This window comes from Lycium ferocissimum, chromosome 7 (assembly GCF_029784015.1).
Source record: "Lycium ferocissimum isolate CSIRO_LF1 chromosome 7, AGI_CSIRO_Lferr_CH_V1, whole genome shotgun sequence".
Lineage (NCBI taxonomy): Eukaryota > Viridiplantae > Streptophyta > Magnoliopsida > Solanales > Solanaceae > Lycium > Lycium ferocissimum.
Window position 1 is genome coordinate 56,016,044 of NC_081348.1, and position 25,967 is coordinate 56,042,010.

Consider the following 25,967-nt stretch of genomic DNA (forward strand, 5'->3'; position numbering starts at 1 on the left):
GAAATGCCATCCTTAGCCGCCTAAGTCCTTTGGTTTGTCTTATACGCGAGTGTGGTCTTTGGTTAACGAGGCCTTCATTCGTGCCCGACACGAGATGACGATCTCGGGACGACTCGATGCCCGGGGCGGGAGACGGAGAAATATCAACACCTTCTTCGGGAGAAGGAGGGAGAGTTGGCCGGGTGGCCGTGCTGCTTGATCTTCGCCCCGAGCCGATGCGGTTGGCAGGAGAACCGTCGTTTGGCGGGCGACTTGGCCGCCATGACCGATTACAACCGGAGTCTCGAGGCCGACAAGATCGCCCTTAACCGGGATAAAACCCAGTTCTCTGTGCGGTCGGATGAACTCGAGGCCACGGTTTCCCAACTTCGGGGAGAGGGCATGCTCGGCGAAGGATGACGTCGGGAGCTTGCTCGGAAGGCCGGCGACTCGGTCCGGGCGCCTTGTTCAACGAGCGCGGCGAGGATTTTGGAAGAAAAGGCCGAGGAGCGGGCTTGGGATATGTGAAGGTATTAGAACCGAACTCGAGGGGCGAATAAAGCTAATGACAACGCGAGGGCCGAGCTGGACGCGGCCAGCCATGTGAAAGATGACCTCGAAAGAAACCGGCTCGTTTGGAGCCAAAGCGGCCAAGGGTGAAGCGATTTGGAGGGAGCATGGAGAAGTGTGGAGGCGGCGAGGCTCGTACCGCTATTTTCGCCGAGTATGAGAAGTGGAAGTCTCGGCGCCTCGCCCTCGAGCAAGTTGAGCACGGCCTCGAAACCTTCCGGCCTGTCCGGGAAGCCAAAGGATTGGAGGAGAAGGCCAATCGTTTCTCGGGTACGAGTCGGATGACTCGAGCGGACCGAGTCCGAGCATTCATCCTCCTCTAGCCATCTTAGGATAGTGTGCAGGGCCATTACTTTGGCATCTATCTTTTTTATTTTCATTTTCATAGAACTTTCATTTTTTTCTTTTTCTTGATGTAAAGAACATCGATTTGTCTATAAATGAAAAGTGTATCTTTCGACTTCTTCGTTTGAATGTTTGTCATTATCTTTCTGCGATTGTTGGTCCGTTTTCATGATAAGGTGACTCGGGGTCACCGATTCATCATGCTTGTTCGGTTTACTCGACTCTTCGAGAGTTCGGTCGTCTCGAATTTCGAGGGACCGTTTCGCTAGAGTCGACATTTTGGTTCGGCTTTGTTTTGGGGCGGTGCCTTCTCGGCCTTTGGCTAAGGATTGGCAGCCCCGTTTGGGGTCTTATTGAGTTTTGGGCCGGTTGCCTTTACTATACGAGTACGATTTAAGGGAAGTTGTTAACTTTGGCGACTATTGACAACTTTATTTTCGCGAAACGTTTGTACATATGGTAGTTTTTGACTCTTTCTTTTTCTGCCGTAGCAAATGTAAAGAATGGGACACGATTCGTTGTGATCGTTTGGTCCTTACATTGGGGCTGTGGCCGGTGGCCGGGCCTTATTTTGCCGTAGCAAATTTTGGATGGGACACGATTCATTATGATCGTTTGGTCCTTACATTGGAGGTTTGTGCCGGTGGCCGGGCCTTATTTTCTTAGTAGCAAATTTTGGATGTTCCCGTCTATTTTGATTGGTGTCATCTTCGGTGTGGGTGTCATCTTCGGTGTGGGCATGGTACTCCCCCAGCACTGATCCGAGCCTTGAGGTTGGGTGAGTCTTTGTTATGTTCTTCGCTTTCGTTCAGTAACACGTACTTGCTGCCTCATTAAAAACCTCGTCGGAAAACCCTTTTTGGGACAAAACCGTACTAAGGAAAAGAGTGCAACACGTGTTTTCAGGCCTAGATTCTATTTTCCATCCGTTCTCGACTTCTGCAAAAATGAGAAAGGTTAATGAGAGAATACGGCCCATACCTTAGCGGTAGTATCTCTTTAGGTGAGCCACGTTCCGGTTGTTGCGTAGTCGTTGCCCGTCCATTGATTCTAAGCCGGTACGATCCTTTGCCGTTATACCGGTCACCTTGTACGGAGCCCTCCCAATTCGGACCGGCTTCCCCTCGTTGGGGTTTTTGGTGTGCAAGGTGACCTTTCGAAGCACTAAGTCCCCCCTTGGAAATGCGAAATTTGGATCTCCGGTTGTAGTATCTTTCCATTCTTTGTTTTGGGCCGCTATGCGAATAGACGCGCATTCGCGTAGTTCATCCGCGAGGTCAAGTTTCACGCCATGGCTTCCTCGTTTGACTCCCGTTGGAGTACTGAAACGGAGAGTCGGCTCACCACAGGGGATAAGAGCTTCGGCCCGTAAACCAACGAGAATGGAGTTTCGCGGTGCTCGACTTGGATGTGGTCCTATAAGCCCGCGGCACCTCGCAATATGTCTTTCCAACGGTGCTTCGACGCTTCCCTCTTCCTCGGACTTTGGATTATTGTTTTGTTCGTGGATTCTTTTGTCCGTTCGCGCATGGGTGATACGAGTTGATACGATTTTTCTTCGATCTTCAATCCTTCGAGGAAGCGTCGACCTTGCGCCCACGGCGGGAGGCCGTTATCACAAGTTATCTCGGGGAGAGATGCCCGAAACGCGGTATTGATGTGATCCCGTATGAAGTCGATCACTTCCTTCTCTCTTATCTTTTCGAAGGCACAGTAGCCCCCGTTTAGAAAAATAGTCAGTCATAAACAGAATGAAACGGGCCTTACCTGGCGCTTGGGGTAGCGGGCCCACGATGTCCATTCCCCACTTCATGAAAGGCCAGGGTGAGATGACCGAATGCAGCAGCTCCCCGGGCCGATGGATCATCGGGGCATGTTTCTGACAGCCCTCACATTTTCGGACAAAATTTCTCGCGTCCTCGTCCATCCGATTCCAGTAGTAAGGCTGCGACTATTTTTCGTGCCAAAGCCTGCCGGAGTGGTTGCCGCGAGTTCCCTCGTGTCTCTCTCGTCACGTACTCGTTTCGCCCGGCCCCAAACATTTGGCCGGGGTCCGGGAAGGAGCGTCGATACAAGGGCTGTCATCGTCCTAAGCAAAAAAGCGTGCGCCTTGGTCCGTAGCGATAGCGATTCTTTTGGGTCCTTCGGGAGCTTACCATCGCGCAAGTAGTCGATGTACCGGTTGCGCCAATCCCGGGTCAAGCCCATCGTACATATTTCAGCGCGCCGGTCTGCATGGCCGTGTTTGTCGTGTGTCTTTGTTGAGCCGAGGTTGACTTCTCCCCGTTAACAGAGGATCCTAAATTAGCCAAGGCGTCGGCCTCGCTGATACCGTTCGCTCCCTCGGTATGTCGCACGGTCCATTCTCTAAATCTGTGGAGTACCACTTGGGCTTTCTCGAGGTACCTGTCACGACCCAACCCCGTGGGCCGCGACTAGCGCCCGAGCTGGGCACCCGTACGTGCTAACACACAGTATCGCATATGTTAACAAGAAAATCAATAAGATAATTACTCAAATACTTTTTAAAAAAAATTCGGGCAGAGTTTCCTCTGTTTTTCCTACTAACCAAGATTTACCTGCACTCAGAAAATACCAGCAAAGGCCACACACGGCCATCATATCATATAAACACATACATAGGCGGCGGCAAGGTGCCGCGGTAGATAACCGCCCGGGACATATATCACATACACATGCGCACGGACGGAACCATAACCCACACTTTATGTCTACGGGCCTCTATAAACGAACGAACATATAAACATATGACGGGACGGGGCCCCGCCGTGCCCGATTAAATATACATGAACGTGACAAAGAGCGTACCAAAATGCGGGCTCGGGACAAGGGAGCTCTCAAAATATTTGGACGGGGACCCTAAACGGGCGGCTCACCCGAACGTATATCTGCACACACGCGGCACGAAACGCGGCCCCCGAAGAAAGGGGGTCGGTACGGAATATGTCGAGTATGTAAAGCGATAAACACAAAAGCGAATCATACGGAATTAAAGAGGACGGAAAAATGAGTACAATAATCGGATCTCATAAAACTTACCTTGAACATAAAACATGCTTTCCCAAATCATAATAGGTGAGTATCATAATTAAAGAAATCATCGTGAACAAATGCAAACATAACATGCCCCGGCCCTATAATGAGGGACGCGGTAAGTAAAATCATCATGCATTTATATGTAACGTGCCCCGGCCCTCTAGTGAGGGACGCGGTGAAAGGAATCATCATACGCCATCCTGGCCACCTCCCCGTCATCACATCATCATCATAAGTATATATATGTATATAACATGCCCCGGCCCTCTAGTGAGGGACGCGGTGAATAATGCGGCAGAACGTGCACGAATACATGCCCTGGCCGGGACGCGGTGAAAGATGTCATAACGATCCGCACGAGCGAGTAGTGAGAAAACCATATGCAAAAATAAAATATAGCACATTTACGAGACTCAGTAACATAATTCAGATGACAAACCATATGACAGAAGCGGGTAGTAATCATAGCGTATGCGATTCGGAAAACACAATAGCGTATGTCAAAATAAGCTTTTTGTAATCATTTTCATGTTTCAACCTACATTATAGGACTTATCAAAAGAGTTCAAACGAATGCCATGTAGTAGTTAGGAGAGTAGCCAAAAGTTTCCTTTGAATACTACCTCACAATAAGTCAAACGGAACAAATCAGAAAGACTCGGGAATGGTGGGCCCACCTCGGGTCAAATGAGGTGGCATACATAATTTACATATATTTTGCTTCATTATAACACTTATGAGGGTTTTAAAGTAATCGGGTCCTATTCGCACAGGTTCTAGACATTTAAGCGCTTTTCCTAACTTTTCATAACATTTATAATTCAATTCTCTTGAATGAAAAAGGAGTAGATTCGAACGTAGATTCCGAGGGGTAGGGTCGCCCCCAAGGCTCGTATCAAAGCCTATCATACCTAGGACGTGCCAAGAAAAGAATAGGTAAAGCTCGACATACCTTATTCGCTCCTTACGCCTTTCCAAATTCACTTCCCGTTTCGCCAAAATGCAAATGGTCACATTGACCGGTTACTATTCATGAGACTTACAATTTTCAAGCTTAACCGATATTGTTCTATAACAATTTGGGCGCATCTCCCCTATACATATAGCATCCCGAGATTCAACTCGGCCCATTTCAACAACAACCAAACCAATAAGCGAGCTACAACATCAACAATCAATTCAAGTTCATTCTAAACAATTCATACAATTTTCCAACCAATTTACATAATATCCCAACTTGCCCAAAATTGCCTCAAAACCCGATAACGACACTAAATACGTTCTTTTCTTCCAAATTCATAATTCACCACATTAATCTACATACTAACAACACAATATTCATAAACGCAGAAACTACATAAAATTCTCATAAATTCTCAAATCATCCCATAACCAACATAATATCATTCTAAGTAATCAAACTTACATTTTGCCTTATAGAATCCATAACGACGATAACAAAAATGCTAACGACAATTATTCAATCACAATTACACCACTAAAGGCCATTCGGCCAACACCAACTTTGTACACCAAGATAATTCTCATCCCTTCCTTCACACAACAACAATTAAATCATGCTAACCAACATTAATACATGGCTTATACACATCATATACACACACGGCCTCAACCACTATACATGGCCAACTTCAACATTAACCCTAGCATGAATTTCTTCCTTTTTAGCATACAACAACACACATACACCATCTACAACACAAGAAAACAAGATTAAAGCTAACCTTTCTTCTTGACTCTTTACTTGACCAAAATTGGTCGTTAGAGAAAACGAATAAGCTATCTTCCGAAATAACACCACCACGTTGTTTAGCACCCTTGAATTAGCAACTTTGCTTGAGGAAATAATTTTTTTGATGGAGGATTTTTGGTCTTGTTTTTCTCTAGGTTGGCAGAATGCCCCTATTTTTTGGTCTCTTCAATTTTTTTCTTGTTCTTGATTTCTCTAGAATGGCTAAGGTGGAAGATGACTTAGTCATATAATATAATTTAGCATGTGATTCATGTGGCCTTGGCACACTAAAGAGTGGCCGGCCACCTTGCTTCAAATTAAAAAAAATTTGACTTGTCAACCTTTTCCCAAAATAGCCTACTTTCTAAAAATGGCAATTTCCTCCAAATATTTCCCTAGCATTCCCAAGACATTAAAATCATACACAATTAAGCCTTCAAAGCAAACGGAAGTCTCTCGAAACGGTCATGCCCCTAGTTGCTCATAATTCACTCAAGTTGTCCCGTTACTCAAAATGCGGGATATAACATCCTCCCCCCCTTTAGAACATTCGTCCTCGAATGTTCAATTTGTCTTATAGGGTCGAGGGGTGGTTTTGGGGGGGGGGGGGGGGTTTCTTTTATTGTCACAATGTACGATCTCACTTGCCGCTTATCATTATTCCCCTCTTTCGATTGAACTTCATCGTCTTATCCAATTAGTACCTTTCTTACATCGTCGCATTGGTCGCCGGAAGCCGTACTCCCACTCGTATGGTCATGCACAGGGTATTACCCCCTAACCTATACCTATACACACATCTATAACTGCCAGCACCACACTCACAAAAGATCCCCCTGAGTACTGCTCAAACTGACCCCAACTCTAATGCCGGAACGCATCTTCCTTTTCCTTTACCCGGTCTATTCCTCTCCGGTCTATACGACCTTTCTAAATTTCCACCTGCTCAGGATATTCTAGATCCCTTTAGATTGCTCTAGCTTTCCTTTGCTTCTTACGACTCAAGTTGCAAAACTTTCAGAAACTTCCCAGGGGGTCACCCATCCTAGAATTTCCCTCACTCTAGCACGCTTAACTTCGGAATCTCGATGAAATAAAATACTCTAACGCTAATATAATCGCGTTCGGCTTACACGGGATCTTCGTCACGTAATTGGGAGTAACATAAAGTGTCGACGGGTTTCCGACACGCTCTCGTACACAATTACCATTTTGCCCTCTCTCGATTTTACCTAATTACAATCACCCATGGCCATTCCTACTTTCCGTCCTATACTCCCGGGTCCGTAATAACAATGGACACACTTAAATCACTTCTATTTTTATAAATCGAGTTTCCCATTACCATATCACAATTATACACACATGTATAAGAAAATAAATTCTAGTGAGGGTTTATGTACACCGCATCCGGTAATGCCTCCCGATCATGTCTACCGGCTAATGCGTATAAGCGGTTCGATGGACCGCCGGAAGCTGGGGGCTCCGCCGCGACCCGCCACGGCCCGGCGGGTGCGGTGTACCTGCCCGCAGGCGCATAGCCGCCGAGGAGGATGAACCGCGACCGACCCAAAGGGCCGGGCCATACCACCTCGAACCATCCCGACGCGGGCAATCCCTCATAACATGGCCGTAACGCCGCGTAAAGCAAGCGCGCGTGACGCGACGGCATTCCCCAAATGGCGTCGGCCGCCGCACCGAGGGCACCGGGGCATAGGTGGCCTCGTCTCGACCGAACCTCTATCCATCCGTGGCCCCAAGCTGCGGAGCTCGAACCGGCTCCCGAATATCGCACCGTCAAACCTCCGCCCGGAAATCGGGTGCACTTCGGCCGGGGCTGGGCTGAATATCCCGTACTCTGCTGAGGCTGTCCGCCTCGAGAATCCCCCGAATACCCGGCTGACCTAGCCCTCTTGGGCTGGCGCCTATCATCCGTCCTGTCGGGCTGGCGCCCTCTGTGCCGCTCCTCCATGCCCTGAGCGTACGCCCGCACTCGCGCAATGTCCGCGCGCGGTACCGAGCAGCCATCGACATACAATTATCAATCAAATAGTCATCCGGCCCCATGACATCTTTGGTGTACTCTATCGGCCATGTACGCTACAACATGAGGAGCGTGTCGGCTAGGGAGTCAAACTCAACCGTACTCTCGGACGCTCCTACCACCACCGCCTCAAATGTATAAACACCGTGAATCGGCGCGTCTAATCTGCGGGGGTAGAAAATGGGCGAGAAAAGCCTCTACGAACTCATCCCGCACACCGGGGGGAGCCCCCCACCTCTAGATAGCTCCCAAGACTCATACCAATTGGCGCAATGTCGTGCGGCCGATACGACGCGAACTCAACGAGACTCGGTCTCGGAGGCCTTAACAAGTCGCAACGTGCGTCGCATCTCTCGACAAACTCGAGGGTCTTCCTCGGGCTTTGACCGAAGAACTGCGGCGGATTGCGGGTCGAGAAATATCGAGCCCTGCGGGCGTCACGTCCACCGGCAAAATCATCTCCCGGCTCCTTGTCTCGGACACGTCCCCCGTACCGATGCGGTCAACAGCGACACGGCGTCCCTCATGGCCCACGGCCTCCGCCTCGGCCGAGGAGCCGGGAGGCTCGGGCACTCGAATCTCGGGGGCGGGCGGTGGGGCCGCCTCGTGCCGCCGGCCGGCTGGCTTTGCGTGCTCTCGGACGGTGATGGAGTGGCGAACTAGCCGACCGGGGCACAATCTCCGGCTCGGGGGCGGGCATGGGCCCTAGTAACTCTGCGGGCCTCCGCGGTCTCTCTGCGCCCGTGGACTTGCCCGCCACGGGCAACCGTCGCCTTTCTCGGAGGCATTCGAAAACATAACAATGTCGTCGAAGAAATCATCCTAATGACACGGCTTTATCGCACGATCTAAGATCGAAGGAAAGACGAGTATCCTAAATGTCCTGTAGCTCTTGTTTATAGATGTGGTGCACAACACACCGATAAACAAGACTCTACTAGACACGGCTGCGGACATTCGAGGGCCGACCGCTCGATACCACTTTTGTCACGACCCAACCCGTGGCCGCGACTAGCGCCGGCCCCGGGCACCCGTACGTGCTAACACACAGTATCGCATATGTTAACAAGAAAATCAATAAGATAATTACTCAAATACTTTTAAAAAAAATTCGGGCAGAGTTTCCTCTGTTTTTCCTACTAACCAAGATTTACCTGCACTCAGAAAATACCAGCAAAGGCCACACACGGCCATCATATCATATAAACACATACATAGGCGGCGAAGGGGGGCGCGCGCGGTAGATAACCGCCCGGACATATATCACATACACATACGTACGGACGGAACCATAACCCACACTTTATGTCTACGGGCCTCTATAAACGAACGGAACATATAAACATATGACGGGACGGGGCCCGCCGTGCCTGATTAAATATACATGAACGTGACAAAAGACTGTACCAAAATCTGGGCTCCGGACAAGGGAGCTCTTCAAAATAGCTGGACAGGGACCCTAAACAGGCGGCTCACCCGAACGTATATCTGCACCTGCGCGGCACGAAACGCAGCCCCCGAAGAAAGGGGGTCAGTACGGAATATGTACTGAGTATGTAAAGCAGTAAACACAATAACTGAATCATACAGAAATAAAGAGGACGGAAAAATGAGTACAATAATCGGATCTCATAAAACTTACCTTGAACATAAAACATGCTTTTCCCAAATCATAATAACGGTGAGTATCATAATTAAAGAAATCATCGTGAACAAATGCAAACATAACATGCCCCGGCCCTATAATGAGGGACGCGGTAAAAAATCATCATGCATTTATATGTAACGTGCCCGCCCTCTAGTGAGGGACGCGGTGAAAGGAATCATCATACGCCATCACGCCACCTCCCCGTCATCACATCATCATCATAAGTATATATATATGTATATAACATGCCCCGGCCCTCTAGTGAGGGACGCGGTGAATAATGTAGAAACGTGCACGAGTACATGCCCGGCCGGGACGCGGTGAAAGATGTCATAACGATCCGCACGAGCAGAGTAGTGAGAAAACCATATGCAAAAATAAAATATAGCACATTTACAGAGACTCAGTAACATAATTCAGATGACAAACCATATGACAGAAGCGGGTAGTAATCATAGCGTATGCGATTCGGAAAACACAATAGCGTATGTCAAAATAAGCTTTTTGTAATCATTTTCTTGTTTCAACCTACATTATAGGACTTATCAAAAGAGTTCAAACGAATGCCATGTAGTAGTTAGGAGAGTAGCCAAAAGTTTCCTTTGAATACTACCCCACAATAAGTCAAACGGAACAAATCAGAAAGACTCGGGAATGGTGGGCCCACCTCGGGTCAAATGAGGTGGCATACATAATTTACATATATTTTGCTTCATTATAACACTTATGAGGGTTTTAAAGTAATCGGGTCCTATTCGCACAGGTTCTAGACATTTAAGCGCTTTTCCTAACTTTTCATAACATTTATAATTCAATTCTACTGAATGAAAAAGGAGTAGATTCGAACGTAGATTCCGAGGGGTAGGGTCGCCCCCAAGGCTCGTATCAAAGCCTATCATACCTAGGACGTGCCAAGAAAAGAATAGGTAAAGCTCGACATACCTTATTCGCTCCTTACGCCTTTCCAAATTCACTTCCCGTTTCGCCAAAAATCTGCAAATGGTCACATTGACCAGTTACTATTCATGAGACTTACAATTTTCAAGCTTAACCGATATTGTTCTATAACAATTTGGGCAGCATCTCCCCTATACATATAGCATCCCCGAGATTCAACTCGGCCCATTTCAACAACAACCAAACCAATAACTGAGCTACAACATCAACAATCAATTCAAGTTCATTCTAAACAATTCATACAATTTTCCAACCAATTTACATAATATCCCAACTTGCCCAAAATTGCCTCAAAACCCGATAACGACACTAAATACGTTCCTTTCTTCCAAATTCATAATTCACCACATTAATCTACATACTAACAACACAATATTCATAAACGCAGAAACTACATAAAATTCTCATAAATTCTCAAATCATCCCATAACCAACATAATATCATTCTAAGTAATCAAACTTACATTTTGCCTTATAGAATCCATAACGACGATAACAAAAATGCTAACGACAATTATTCAATCACAATTACACCACTAAAGGCCATTCGGCCAACACCAACTTTGTACACCAAGATAATTCTCATCCCTTCCTTCACACAACAACAATTAAATCATGCTAACCAACATTAATACATGGCTTATACACATCATATACACACACGGCCTCAACCACTATACATGGCCAACTTCAACATTAACCCTAGCATGAATTTCTTCCTTTTTAGCATACAACAACACACATACACCATCTACAACACAAGAAAACAAGATTAAAGCTAACCTTTCTTCTTCAACTCTTTACTTGACCAAAATTGGTCGTTAGAGAAAACGAATAAGCTATCTTCCGAAATAACACCACCACGTTGTTTAGCACCCTTGAATTAGCAACTTTGCTTGAGGAAATAATTTTTTTGATGGAGGATTTTTGGTCTTGTTTTTCTCCTAGGTTGGCCGAATGCCCCTATTTTTTGGTCTCTTCAATTTTTTTCTTGTTCTTGATTTCTCTAGAATGGCTAAGGTGGAAGATGACTTAGTCATATAATATAATTTAGCATGTGATTCATGTGGCCTTGGCACACTAAAGAGTGGCCGGCCACCTTGCTTCAAATTAAAAAAAATTTGACTTGTCAACCTTTTCCCAAAATAGCCTACTTTCTAAAAATGGCAATTTCCTCCAAATATTTCCCTAGCATTCCCAAGAGTCACGGTCTTTGCTTCTGCTTGCTCATAAAATCATACACAATTAAGCCTTCAAAGCAATCCAAACTCGGAAGTCTCTCGAAACGGTCATGCCCCTAGTTGCTCATAATTCACTGTAGAGTCCAAATGCCGTGGTTTCTTCCGAGGTCGGCGAGGAGTTCCTTCTCGACCTCGGAACCATAGCGGGGCAAAGTCGGCTACGAAGTCGGCCAAGACTTGGGATTTGATGAGCGGGTCTCGTGGTTTATACTCGATGTCGTAGCCGCTAATCTCTACAACCCATTTTGTTAACCTACGGACTCTTCAAGTTTATGCATGATATTTTTTAAAGGATAAGTGGTCACAACACGCTATATGGGGTGGCATTGAAAACAAGGTTTGAGTTTTACGGAGGCGGCTTACTGATACTTCTAACGCCGATTTTCCAAATGAGGATGCGAGGTTTCGCATCCCCCAAAGTTCTACTCACATAATAGACGAGGGAATTGCGTACTCGATTCCTCTCCGACCAAAACGCCACTTACCGTACTCCCCGTGAGACCGGTAGTAGAGGAAAAGTGGCTCGTCGACTGCTCGGTGTGTGCAAAGAACGGGGCCGGTCAAATACCACCACTCTCCCGTAGCCTCTTGATGACCCGGTGTCCAAACGAAGTCGTTCTTCTTTACGAGCAAAGAGAAGAAACGGTGGCATTGTCGAGGGACCTCGATGAAGCGACTCGGTGCCGCTATTCTCTAGGCGAGCCTTTGTACCCTTTATGCCGTTCACGACCTCAATGTCCTCGATGGCTTTGATTTTTGTCGGGTTGATTTCGATCCGGTTTGATACCCACGAAGCCCAAGAATTTGGGACCTCACCCCGAAGGCGCAACCTCCGGTTAAGCTTCATGTGTATCTGCTGAGCACATCGAAGGTTTCTGCAAATGCTTTAGATGGTCCTCTGTTTCCGTGGACTTGACAACCATATCATCAATATAAACTTCCATCGTTTTTCTACGTTCTTCGAACATTCCGTTAACTAGGCGTTGGTAAGTTGCACTAAGATTTTTTAATCCGAAAGGCATGACGTTATAACAAAGAAGTCCCATATCGGGTTATGAAGGATGTTTTCTCGATCCTCGGCGCATCCGGATTGGTTATACCGGAGTAAGCGTCGAGAAAACTTAACATTTCGTATTGCCGCCGTGGCATCGATCATTTATCGATGTGCGGTAGCGGGAATGAATCCTTCGGAGCACGCCTTGTTTAAATCTTTATAATCGACACACATCCGAAATTTATTACCTTTTTTTGGGCACCACACCACATTAGCAAGCCAATCCTATATTTCGCCTCTCCGTGATGGAACCCATATTTAAAAGCTTTGTTACCTCGTCTTTGATGAAGGCATGCTTTGACTCACATGGGCCTCCTTTTTGCTTCAGGAGAACTTACCGTCAAGCCGAGCTTCGTGTGAGCCCCGGTGATATACCTGTCATATCTATATGCGACCGTACGAAAGCAATCGACGTTAGCTCGAAGAAACTTCAATTCCGCGTGCCCGAGCTCGGGGTAAGCCCCGTGCCCGTGCATACCTTCGTCCGGTAGGAACTCGAACGGGGAATGATCCTTTCCAGCTCTTCTATGGTCGACTTGGTTGCGTCCGAGTCGTCCGGCGTGACAAAAGATCGGGGCATCCGAGAGAAGTCATCCTCTCCGTGTCTCTCGCATCCGCCCCGATATTCTTTGATTGCTATTACCGGGGACTCCCTCTCCCGGTTACACCCTTTTTTTCGAGCCGGTTCCTCGGGCGGGCGGCTCACCTCCTCTACCAACATCTCCTTTGCGCTGCCGGGCTGCTCACCGCGGATGGTTTTCACTCCCCCGAGGTGGGGAATTTCGGTCGATGCGATGTCAAGGCACCGCCTCATGCTATGTATCCGGTCCGCCTAATAACGCATTATACTTCGTGTCCCCTTCGATCACGTAGAACGGGGTGCATTGAATGGTGGCTTCAATGTTTACGGGCGATGAGATCTCCCCTTTTGTGGTTTCGCTCGCCATGTTGAACACGTGATGAGTTCTTAGGTACGATTCGTTAGCTTGATCCCTAACTTTTCGACCACTCTCCATCGAATTATGTTGGCCGAGCTACGGATCAATCAAGATACGTTTAACCATAGTCTTAAAGATAAGTACGAATTACCAACGCCTCGTTGTCTTTGCGGTTGAATGACGCCCTGCGTCAGCGTCGTCGAAGGAGATGGAAGTTCGGATAAATGATCTCGGGTACGCTTTTCCGAACAACGGAGATCTTTGTCGACTTCCATTACGGACACCTAGGGCGTCAATCCCCGACTATCATATTGATCATCGGTGTTCGTACCGTTCGATCCTTCGATGAACTTCTCTCTCCTTATAATGGCTTTTGGCTCGTTCGCTCGATAGATCTCGGAGGTGGCCGTTTTTTCAACAACGGCCTACCTCTTCTCTCAACCGCGGCAATCCTCGGTTTTATGGCCGCGGGTTCCGTGATATTCACAAACCATGCTCGGATCCGGTTGCTCGGGATGTTTGTCCTTGGTACGACCCGAACATCCGAAACATCCAGCTCGGCCGGAGACAAGATCCGAGGCACGCGTTGAAGTTGCTCAGACCAAATCTTGGAGGACCTTTATTCTTGGTGAACTCCGGTATCGCTTACGAACGAGGGCCCGCCGTTCGGCGGACGCGTGTCCGTTACGCCGCTACCTCGACCGGAGAGGCACGGCCTTCCCTCGATTTTCCGTCTTGAAATTTGGTCGCTCGGTGCGAGTAATGGGCCGAAACCTTTCTTTAGTCGATTCGGACTTCGCTTCGTAACCCTTCCTCGGTTTCTCGAAGCTTCCGTTCATTTTTTACCTTACGGAAGGCTCGAGCCGGTCATCCTCTACCCGATCTTTGACTCATACCGATTGTGGACATCGGCCCATGTTACGGCCTCGTATTCTAGCAAGTTTTCCTTGACTGGCCGAGGCAACAGGAGCTTAGCATATTGAGCCGCACAGTGAAAGCTTGTGCGGCCCATTCTTCCCGCCGGGTAATTCCATCCGTTCCCCTCTCTACGGAATCGACGAACTCCTTAGTAACCTATCGTCCGCTGCGTAATCCGGAAGATGTCGGCCTTACGGGCCCGCGCCTTGATGGCACCGCATGGGCCTTTACGAGCGTCGGCCGGCATTTCGAACGACGTGATCGAGTGCTCGGGTAGATGGTCATACCACGTCGCTCCCCTTCGACGGAGTTTCTCCCAAACTTTTCAGAATACCGACTCGATTTCGTCTTCTTCCATATCATTGCCTATACTTTATGGCGCGGTATATGGTCACGTGCTCGTGCGGGTCCGTGGTGCGCGCGTCGTATTTACGTATGTCGGGCATTTTGAACCTCTTTGGGATCGGTTTGGGGCCGCACTCGGTGGGAAAGGCCTTTGAATGTGCCTTTTCGAATTCGGCCCCTTCGAAAGACGGGGCCCGGTCTCACGGTCCGAGAGTTATATGTCTCGGCCTTCTTCTCGGTCGAATCCACCCGTTTTGCCAAAGTCTCGAGCATCTTTGGGACTCGGTGGAGGAACCGGCCCCGCAATCATTGCTCGACCACCGCTGACTCGTTTCCTTGGCTATCGGATGTGCCCGGCAGCACTTTTCGCCCGGCTTCCTTTTAATGTGCCTGGGGCAGACGTCGCCATTCCTTGCTCGGCGGTGCTGCTTTCTTTGTTCCTGCTGACATCTCGAAAATCGAGCCAAATTAATGCGGAGTCATTCGGTGCGCCGGTTCCCGACTTTGGGTCGAGACAATGTAACGGAGTTATGAGTTCTTAGAGGATCGGTCGTAGGTGAGCGACATTCTCTTGATCCACGGTGTTTTGCCGATTGAGCCTCCCTCGAGTCGACGGGGTTCGGGTCGGCGGGGATTCGACGACTTCGTCGTTCGGCCTTACTCGTTTTACGCCACAATTTCGGTGTTGTTAACGTGGCCAGGATTGCCGGCCCACGTCGGCCATAGATTTGTTTTTTGACGAGACGAACGAGGTTACGGTTTAAATGAGTTTGATAAGAATCAAGACTAAGAACTATTATCCTAGCCCACGGTGGGCGCCCCATTTTTACCCGATATCGGATAACCAATTGAATTTGTAAATGGGTATAGGATATGTGCTTTGTTCTTGACGTATGTAAGATAAAGAAAATATAGATTTGAGCTCGCGCTAAAGCGATACAAAGATGTAAACGTTATGAGCAATGAATTATATTATTAGCGATAATTCTAAAAGAAATGGCCTTGGCTAGAATGAATGAGAGGGAGAATAAATATGTGAGATTCTTGTTAAATGTTCTTGAAAGTGAAGGAGCCAACCCCTCCAAGGAGGGGGTGTCCCATATTTATAGTCTGCCTACATGGGCTTCGTACAATGAACTAAATAAAATAATAATAACGACGACCCCCGAACGGATTTGGTGGGATTGGGATCGACGGCGCCGTCGACACACGCATGGTTGGTGGCGACCATGGCCGGGACGCCATCGACGCGTGGCTCGCGTGCGGGCGCTTGGACAACGACCAGCTGACCCCAACCATACACGGAACAACGGCTATGCGGATCAGCGCTAAACGAACGCGCGGCCATGCGGATCAACGGCTATCTGGGACCAACGGCCGTGTTGATCAACGGCTATCCGGACCCAACGATAAGGTGGTGGACAAATGGTGTCCTTGCTCGCTCTGGTCTAGGCGCCCCTCGGTTCGGTTCGAATGTCATCGGGCACGTTCCTCTCTTCTTTCCCTCGGTCCTCATTTCATCGGTTTACGTTATATCCGGTATTGACCGTATACAAGCTTAGCTTATAAGCTGCTTTTTTTAAGCCTATCCAAACAGGCTCTTATAAGCCAATCCAAACGGGCTCTATATACGCTGAGGTGTTCCTTTGACAGTTTGGAGAAAATACGAAAAAAGAAAAAGAAATTTGGCCCCATATTAACTTGAGATAAAAGTTGCATGATAAAATGGGACTTTACCTTCTAAAGACCGGAACAATGAGCAAAATGGAGAAAACTAGATTTATCTTAACACTGCAGCCAATGATATTTCTTAATTAATCACCTGAGGAATAATAGTTTGTGTTCCCAAGAGCTTCTTTGGGTGGAGAAAAAAATTACTCCTCAGTTTTTACTAACACTTTGACTTTACACGTCCCTTAAGATTTAATAAATGAAGTATGTATTTTTTTTATAATACTCATATTAATTGGTGTATAGTCTCATTGGACATAGAGAATAATTTAGAAATGAGTAATTAATGTTAAGGGTAAAACAAGAAAAAAAAAAGTTTGTCTTTCCTTGATATCTTTAAAGTGGACAAGTAAAATTAAAAATTTATTTTTAGTATAGTGGACAAGTAAAAGTGAACGGAGGAGGGAGTAGTACATAAAGCACTAATCTATATATAATATAAAGGTAGGCATAGACAAGGTGATTGTGACACCTCTCTATGGCCTAAAAACCCATTTATCTTTTTTCTCTTTTTTTTTTTGACTTTTTTATCTATTTAATTTATTTTCAATAGCCCTAGAAGTCTTTAAATTAATTAATTAACTTTTCACCTCCCATTATATATCACCTCTCTATGGCCTAGAAACCCATTTATCCTTTTTTTTGACTTTTTTATCTATTTAATTTATTTTCAATAGCCCTAGAAGTCTTTAAATTAATTAATTAACTTTTCACCTCCCATATAATTATCTACTTTATTTGATATCTTAATATGCATTTATGTGTTCTTTCCAAGCAATTAGACATTTATTCTTCCAATTTCTACCTATCACGTTCTTCTTAATTTAATCCCAATTACTCTTAACAATTGTAACGTACAATGGAAGCAGCAACTAAAGAGCCACATATTTAAGAGTCTGACAACTACGTATTAGATAAAGTTTCAACCTTTACGAAAATCTTAGAAAAATAACTAGCACAAAAAAAAAAAAAAAAAAAAAAAATTAAACAAGGAGCATAAGCGAAAGTATGATTCAAAAAATTCAGTATATTATTGGAATATTTAGAAAACAAATACTCTTCACAAGTACTCTTATGTAAGAAGTACAACAAATTAATGGAATATTTGCATACTAAATTTTATTTCCTTGCAAATCAACTTTTAGATTATTCTAATTTACTTATCGAATTTACAAAGACTTAAATTAGGATGCACATTTCACCGAGATGTCCAAATCAGTAATGTAGGGATTCATGTGATGCATGAATTAATAATGCGAGGCTTGTATATATTAAAAATAATATACACAAATACCCACATAACTTATATACTTAACCCTGAGAAAGAAAATGTTATATTAATTAATAGAAAATTATATATTTATATTGATCTATAAGTGAAAAATATGAAATATATATTTTAATATTCAAATATTGGGCCCTTGCACAACACGGACTTAGCGCCCCTAGTAAGGAGAATAAGGAACAATAAAAATGAAATGGAAAGGGAGTCAGGAGTTCTATTTTGGAAAGTGTATTTTGAGATATAAAAAAGGAATAGTATAATACTTGGTCACAAAGTACTTATAAGTTGAAAGTGATCAACTTACGACTTTTAACTGACTTAATTAGGTGTTTACAATATGCGTAACTAAGTTAAAAAATGCTTAATAAACTACTTTGATTAGCTTACAATGCAAACACTCACAAAATACAGTAGGGAAATGATAATTGGCATTGTGATCTTGGAAATGAAACATTTAAATTCTAGATAAATAATCAAAATATAATAGGGAAATAACAATTGGCATTCTAGTGTTTGAATGAAACATTTAAATTCTAAATAAATCAAAGCAATTCAAAGAAATTTTGCTACAATTGAAAAACAAATTAAATTTAAAGTGTGAATGAGGATTGTTGGCGAGGAATTGCTAATTCATTTTCCATAATAATACAATTGATACAGAATCCTCGATCATCAAGTGGCTGTAGTTTAGTGGTGAGAATTCCACGTTGTGGCCGTGGAGACCTGGGCTCGAATCCCAGCAGCCACACAACTTTTTTGTTTCTTTAAGGGTTAAAGTTTGTATTTATCGAGACTTGGGGTGGCCAATTGGTGTTATCAAGGAAAAAGAGGAGAGGATCTGAAAATACGGGATTTTTATATCTAAATACCACATTGACTATTGAAAAATAGCCAGTCTAACAGTTGATTTTGCCATAATTTCGATAAAGTTTGAAAGATTGAGTAAGGGAGAATTTTTAAAGTACGTACTTTGGTTATTTCAAGGAGAAATAGCCATTGGGATTACTATGTTTTCAGAGTTTTAAGGTCATTTTTATTCATACAAAAAATAATTGAATGTCAAAAACCTTTTTTAATTAAGTTTAAGAGCTAAACTTATATTAGGAAGGTACTTAGCCAAATATTAGTATGGCGGATAAGGATTAAGTATCATTAAGGGGAACATGTGCATTTAATTTTGTTAATCAATTGATTATTGATTTTGAGGAGACAACTTGCTCTTAATCCTGTCATTTAATTCAGCATTGGTTTACTCGTCCCATTGCAAATGATAATGAGCAAGTATAAATAAAAAAAACCGTGGTTTTGCTATACATACAAAAAGATCTAGGGTACACGGAAAATCAGATCTCAAAGATTTATGAAGCAAACAAATCCTTAGTAGCCGTTTGGAACAAATCTTTTTTTGAGTGTTTAGTTCCCTTCCAGGTAATAACTTATTTTTATCAGGTAATAACTTATGTTAGAGGAGTTGAGTTTTAAGTGGTTTTAAAATCTGAATCTTATAAGAACTTTAAATTAAAACAGTAAAAGAGAAAGTTTTGCGTTGTTACAGAAGGGGGATTGATCTCAAGATTCAATTGCTAAGGAACCTTTGCTTAAAAGTAAAGGAGGTGCATCCCAATAAGCATTTTCATCCATAATTAATCCATGTGAGGCCCAAATACTCTCGGGGTCATTTGGATTATGGACTAAATTATTCCGGAATTATAATTTCGGGATTATAATACTTGGACTAGTTTATCCCACCTGGGAGATAAGATAAATAATCACAAGTTTGCTGGGATAAGGTGGAATATCCAGAATTAAGTATGGGATTAAATTCATAGAGGGATGAATTTATACCGTCAATCAAGCACAGTATAAATTTAATCCCAGACTTAAACCTAAGATATCCCACCTTCTCTTGCGTACCAAACGACCCCTCATAGTTATATGTGGCGTATGGGAGGATGATCCATAGCACCAGTAACGTGCAGTCATTCAATAAATTTGTGTAAGGCGTTAAACTTGTTCGGGTGGAGATGAGATTTACTGATATCTGTATATCACTCTTCACAGCTCAGATTTTAGTAAAAGAGGCATGTAAATTACTGCTATTATATATGCTGCAGATTATCATAACTACTGGTTAAACAAACTTAATAGGCTCATAAATCAGTTTAAAGGTAACCAGGCAACCAAACAAAAGAGCAATAGTTAAACTAGGATATTATTGTAAAAACTGAAGAGCCGCAAAGCAACTTGTTCTCAACACACCATAAGGAAATCTAAAACAGAATTTGAAAACCCTCTATACTATTATTACTGAGTTTAAAGGATTGGTGAATCAATCAATCAGTTAGGTGGTGGGAAGAAAATCTCTTCAGCGGTTCTCTTGGAGCTGAATTGCTTCTCTACATCTGGTGAGACCTTGAAAGCGGCCTGCAGCACTTGTGGTGACAGCGCCTTCCATGCTGAAGTTCTTCCAGCCAAGTGAGTGAACATTGGATTTGGTGTAGTGATGATGGAGAACCACTCCATGCCATCTGGATCCCCGATTTTCGAGACCACAAAGAACCTCGGAACGATGAACAGACAACCAGCTTTGAGGTGTGTTTCAAGAACACGCTTACCATCAACGCCAACAACCTGAACTCGGCCACTGCCCCTGACAATGTAAGTGACCTGAAGAGCCGAATCACATGAGAAACCGGGAGAGCACATAGCACTTCCGTTCAACCTAACAAGATCAGCACCAAGTCCAACTTCGCCGACTAAAGGCAAGTTCTTGGTATTCAAAACAACCACCTTTCCACCACCCTTGATGTCAACATCCAATGGGGCTTCCTCACAGTTGAGTACCATGCCGTCCCTGTGGGCTTGCTTAGGCTCGGGCATTTGGAAGCCAGCATCGAGCTTCACAATGCCCTTAGCAGTTTGGGAGCTAACTAGAGTCTTAGCGACGCTCTCTTCTACATTCCACGCCCTGCTAACAAACTCAGTTGAAAAGCCAGTGAAGATCCCATTGGAGCCGGTCAAGTACATGTCAGTGAATGAACCAGCCTTGTGTGCAGTTTTGGTATCGCCAAGGAAGAGAACGACAAGTTCAGTGTCGTCTTTGTTGTACCACCATGTTACAACACCAAAAGGGAGGGCAATGGCATCACCCTTCTTAATGGGCACCACTTTCTCTTCTTTCTCTGGAAGAACAATTCCAGCAGTCCCACAACCTGATAGGTATTTCAGAATTTTAGTAAACAAGTGGCTAAAATAAACAGATATATTTATACCCAGTGTATATATAGCAACAAAAGCAATATGTTCAATTAAGAAGAGCATTGAATCAAGATTCTAACAAAGTACACATGTATATAGATGAAGACTAACTTCCAATTTTCTATCTTAATAGCAAAAGAGTCCACAAACCAAATATCATTATTCAAAGTAGAGTATGATCTTAACAATATTAAGATATAGAAACACACAAAAATCATGTCACAATCAAAAACCAAAAGGAAGATTTACAGTAAAAGAGGGATCAAACCCTTTCAACATCATATCAAAATAGTAACAAATGGATCACACAAGACCTAGATCATAAACCGAACCATCAAATCCAATACTAACCCATAAATTCAAACAATTAAATTCCATTAAAAAAACAAAACCCCACCAATCAAAACAACAAAACCATCAAGATTCATAAAAATACAAAAATAAAAATAAAAAAACTGTAAAATACAAGAAACCCCAAAATTATACCTTGAAGAACATAGGCAACCTTAGCAGAATCAGAGTATTTGGGCAAAGCAAAACCATTCTTGGAAAGAGCAAGTTTAGCAGCACCAATATTCCCTTCTTTCAACATTGCAAGTTCATTTGGACACCATGCATGGTATGATCCACCTTCTCCTCCATACACTTGTTTTGCCAACTTTGGTGTTAGATCAACATCCATCTTTGTATATATTATAGAAAAATATAATCTCAGTGAAGAAAGCAAATAGAAGAAAATTAGAGTGATTGTAAACCCAATGAGAGTTTGGTATTTATAGAGAGGAAATTTGACACCAAAGTAGCGTAGGATAAGGATTTTAATTAAATTGAGTTTGTGATAGAACAGGATTATAGATTACTCTTGGGGTTTGCGGTATTTGAGTTTTAGATAAATGTGGACAACTTTTTTAGATTAGTATGAAATATTCAATGCTAATTTACTTGATCATTATATTGTATGTAGCTTTATTTACTTCAGACAAATTGTAGATAGCTTCATCTTTATTAGGTGCTTTATTATATCTGTATTCTTGTTTTATTTTCCTGTGATTAATACTCACTGTGATTTTTTAATTTTTTTAATCCTTGTCTAATAAATGTTAAATAAAATTTTGAGAAGTCTTGCGGACTCTTGGGGATCGTTTGGTATGATAAATAAGGAAAAATAGTACTGAGATAAAAATTTAGTACCATTATATTCTTGTTTGGTTACTAATCCTAGATAAGTTATTTCAGGATTAAAAATAGTAGGATAAAACCAATCTCATCATAACTTGTCTTCAAACCAAACGATCCCTTAGAAAGAATAGAATGGTTGTCTGAAATAGAAAAGGATTTCCAATTTGAAACAAATTATGATCCTGACTAGTTTTCTCCTGGAAGGATTAATTTCTAACCGCTAATTTCCTAGTTAATTAGCGTTTCTATTATAAGTAGTGATGGCATAATTTGGCCAAAATTGAAATTTAAATAAAAAATTAAAATTCAATCCGAAATTTTTAGATTCAATTTCAACTACCTGAAAATAAGATCCCCTTATAATTTGAAAGAATAGAATGGCTTTTTTTCTAGTCTGTAAAAATAAAAATATTTTAGGATTTCATAAAATTAAAAAAAATTATAAAATAATTAAAATACCATTTCTCAAAATCTGATAAGATGATTTTACTATTATATTCTCCTGACACAATAATTTCCCAAATTTTTAAAAACTTTTTCATTAATTACTTTTATGTCCTAATTTTATTTATTTTCAATTTTTTTGTTTTTTTTTTCTACTTTTTAAAAGTAGTGATGGCATAACTTGGCTTTACAAAAATTTTCTTTTTTTTTAAAAAATAATTACTTTTAGGTTTAAAATTTTATTTATGTCAATTTTTTTTTTGTTTTTTCTACTTTTCAAAAACTATCAAACCTCCTACCTCATTTTTCACGTTCTAATATGATTTTCTGAGATTTGAGCCCAATTAATCCGATATAATTCGCACCGCATCGCGCTATTTTTCCTCCAAAGATTTTTTTCCATATCCATTTGAACCCCTAATCCCAAATAAGAGAGAAGTTAAATTATGTATTTGTCTTAAAAGTTCATTAACTATGTATAGATTATTTATTTAGAACTAAATTCAGAAAATTAGGATGTAAGTTATATAAAAAAGTTAAAATATTTTGGAATGAAAATTTTGCTTTTATATAACTACCCACTTTGTGGACTAAGTATAAAAAAATTTATAAAAAAATTAAAATACCATTTCTCAAAATCTAATAAGATGATTTTATTAGTATATAAGAAGATAATGACATGTCAGAAACAGAAAAAAGAAGAGAAGATAACGACACAAAAAAAGTGTGATTAGGAGAAAGTGACCCATTGGTGGGAATAATGAATTAGGAAGAAGAATCCACGTGGGCTATTTTCTAAAGGTTAGTGCCAAATTACTTGTTGGCTACTAAAACTTTTCTTTTTTTGTTTCGAAAGAAATGTTTGTAACTTTAATTTAAAAAGTTCTCCACGATGTAAATTCTTTTCATTTTCTCTTATCAAGAATTTATCCGTCATTATTAAAGCAACTAATATAATGGAAGGATTTGCTTTATGATTTTCTATTTGATTACGAATTATTACAATATAAATAAACGTCTACTTCAGTACTTCTCCACATTGCCTTGTTGGCCAACGTGAGTAAGATGTTGGATCGAGTTTAGATTAATTTTAATTTAGCATAATGAATCATTTTGATCTTTTGTCCCAATCAGAGCCCTTGAATAATTCACGATATATATAGAAAAAAAAGATGCATGATAGAACATTTAATTTAAAGAATAATAATAGTAACGATAATAATGTAATTAAAGTTAATTCCTTGCACAAAGAAACAACTTATTATCTAGATATCAATCAAAGCTGACACATAATTTAAATTGACAAAAGGTCTCATTCTTAACAATTTCAACTTTTAGATGAAATGATCATAAAGTACAATATGATGGTATATGAACATAAAGATAACAAAAGTGCATTTCTCGCAATCAAATAATTAAACACGAGTAAATATATGGTCCACACTTGAAATAACATGCTAAAATATGATTGAATAAATAAAAAAAATTAATCTAAATACTTTAAAGTTATGTAAATGGGTGATCACACAATTTCACAAATCAAAAAGGAAACTTAACTATTAAAATGTTGCATTGATTTACAAATAATTAAGACAGGTCAATTGACAATAACTTATAGCAAGCTAATATTTAATTTGCTCGTGTGGTATTTAATAATACGAATTTCGTAGTGACGATGGAGTTGCCCAAACTAACAAGAGGAAGATCTTTTGTTGGTTTCCCTGGCGAAAAGTATTCATTTTATTTGCCAGTAGGAGTAATTATATTAAAAAACTGCTCACTATAGGAAAAATATTAAATATCAAGGGTGTATTTAATTTGACGAAAGTTATTTTCATAATGAATATTCTTAATGCTTTTGGTTTTTGACTGGTGAGTGAAAAATAAAAAATCGGAGAGTGTTTTAACAAATATTTGAGATTACGAACAAATAATAAATTATGTCTAAGTGTTAGTTGAAGCAATTAATATGAAGTTAAAATTCAAGATAATTATATAGAGGTAGTTATTATACTCATTTTGATTGTGGTGAAATTTATTGTGGTACGACTACCTATAAAGGGTGCTAATTAGCTTGTACTCCTTCCAAACCCTACTTATTATAACATATAAATGCACTGTGATAGATGTTGTAAAAGAAAGAAAAAAAATCCACCATAATCTGACGGTTAGGTTTCAAAAGAGAAATTCTCTACATCTTGATAGAGGATGCATAGGTAGGGGAGAATTTAGGTATTAAAAATAGGTCATGTGAATTCATGGTCACCCGATTAAACTCGATATATTATGTATATAATTTTCAAAATATATCTAGTATTACCTTTTGGAATCCATGCTACAAAAGGCTTAGGGGTGCACTTGGTTGAAAGTTTAAGTTTTTTACCTGACGATTTTTTTTGTTTTTTGTTTTTTTAATAAGCCATCACCATGGTTGTGATCCCAATGGTGTGGGAGGTTAGGCTTGACCCTTACCATGTCAATTAATTCACAAAATTTTTACATATGTTAGAGGGGGACATGGACCAAAAACCTCTAACCAAATCATCTTTTCAAAGAAGATATGAAGGACTAGCCTATACAACATCCTTCACTATACAAAAATAAGAAACTATACAAAAATAAGAACTTTCTAAATGGATATGAAGGACTAGCCTATACAACATCCTTCACTATACAAAAATATGGACAACGTAACTTACAAAGAAGTTGCATTTCTCATATCTTCACCTCATAGTAGGGAATTGCCACTTATCTAGAGGTTCAAGATCCTTCCCACTTAATGCATTTCTTTCCTCTTTTTTTTTTAGTAGTGAACTCATCTTTTAAAAATCCTAAATTCGCCTCTGTGCATAGGCTGTAAAACTAAGGGAGTGTATCTGTCTTATGAAGATTCCCAATGGTAAGGTGGTCACAATTATATATAGATTGTGAGACATAAGCAATCTAGTTAAATTTCAATATAATTACAAAACTATGGAACTTAATGATGTTCACAAAACATCAACTAATAAAACTTTAATCAAGAAGACATATATGAATTCATAGCGTTTTCTTGAATTATTTTGAGCGAAAGTGATTAAATTTGCAATCAAGCCTGAAACTGGAAATAATGTGAGTCTGATGTAATCTAGAGTGACACTTGTGAAGTTGTAAGTATCAATAATCTCCAAAATATGTGTTGTTGTGGATCTTCATGTGGTTTACCCATGAACTAACCCTGT

At 41.9% G+C, this 25,967-nt stretch overlaps 1 protein-coding gene and 1 non-coding gene across 2 annotated transcripts; one reads left to right on the forward strand and one right to left on the reverse strand.

Annotated features, from left to right (window-relative positions):
- Positions 1–18,541: 18,541 nt before the first annotated feature.
- On the forward strand, positions 18,542–18,613 carry TRNAH-GUG (transfer RNA histidin (anticodon GUG)). Its single transcript has one exon. It is a non-coding gene; the product is annotated as a tRNA-His (tRNA).
- A 1,439-nt stretch (positions 18,614–20,052) lies between these two features.
- On the reverse strand, positions 20,053–22,072 carry LOC132065709 (12S seed storage globulin 1-like). The gene is made up of 2 exons (XM_059459222.1): positions 21,610–22,072; positions 20,053–21,077 (listed from the first exon to the last, which is right to left on the reverse strand). Exons 1-2 carry the CDS (start codon positions 21,803–21,805, stop codon positions 20,203–20,205), a joined length of 1,071 nt encoding a protein of 356 aa, XP_059315205.1. The 5' UTR covers positions 21,806–22,072; the 3' UTR covers positions 20,053–20,202.
- Positions 22,073–25,967: the final 3,895 nt, after the last annotated feature.

Bases quoted from the DNA above. Each gene is read 5' to 3' on its own strand.
- LOC132065709 (XM_059459222.1), bottom strand. From the start codon at position 21,805: ATGGATGTTGATCTAACACCAAAGTTGGCAAAACAAGTGTATGGAGGA. The intron at 21,078-21,609 runs GTATAATTTTGG...AATACCTATCAG, and splicing joins GGTTGCCTATGTTCTTCAAG to GTTGTGGGACTGCTGGAATT.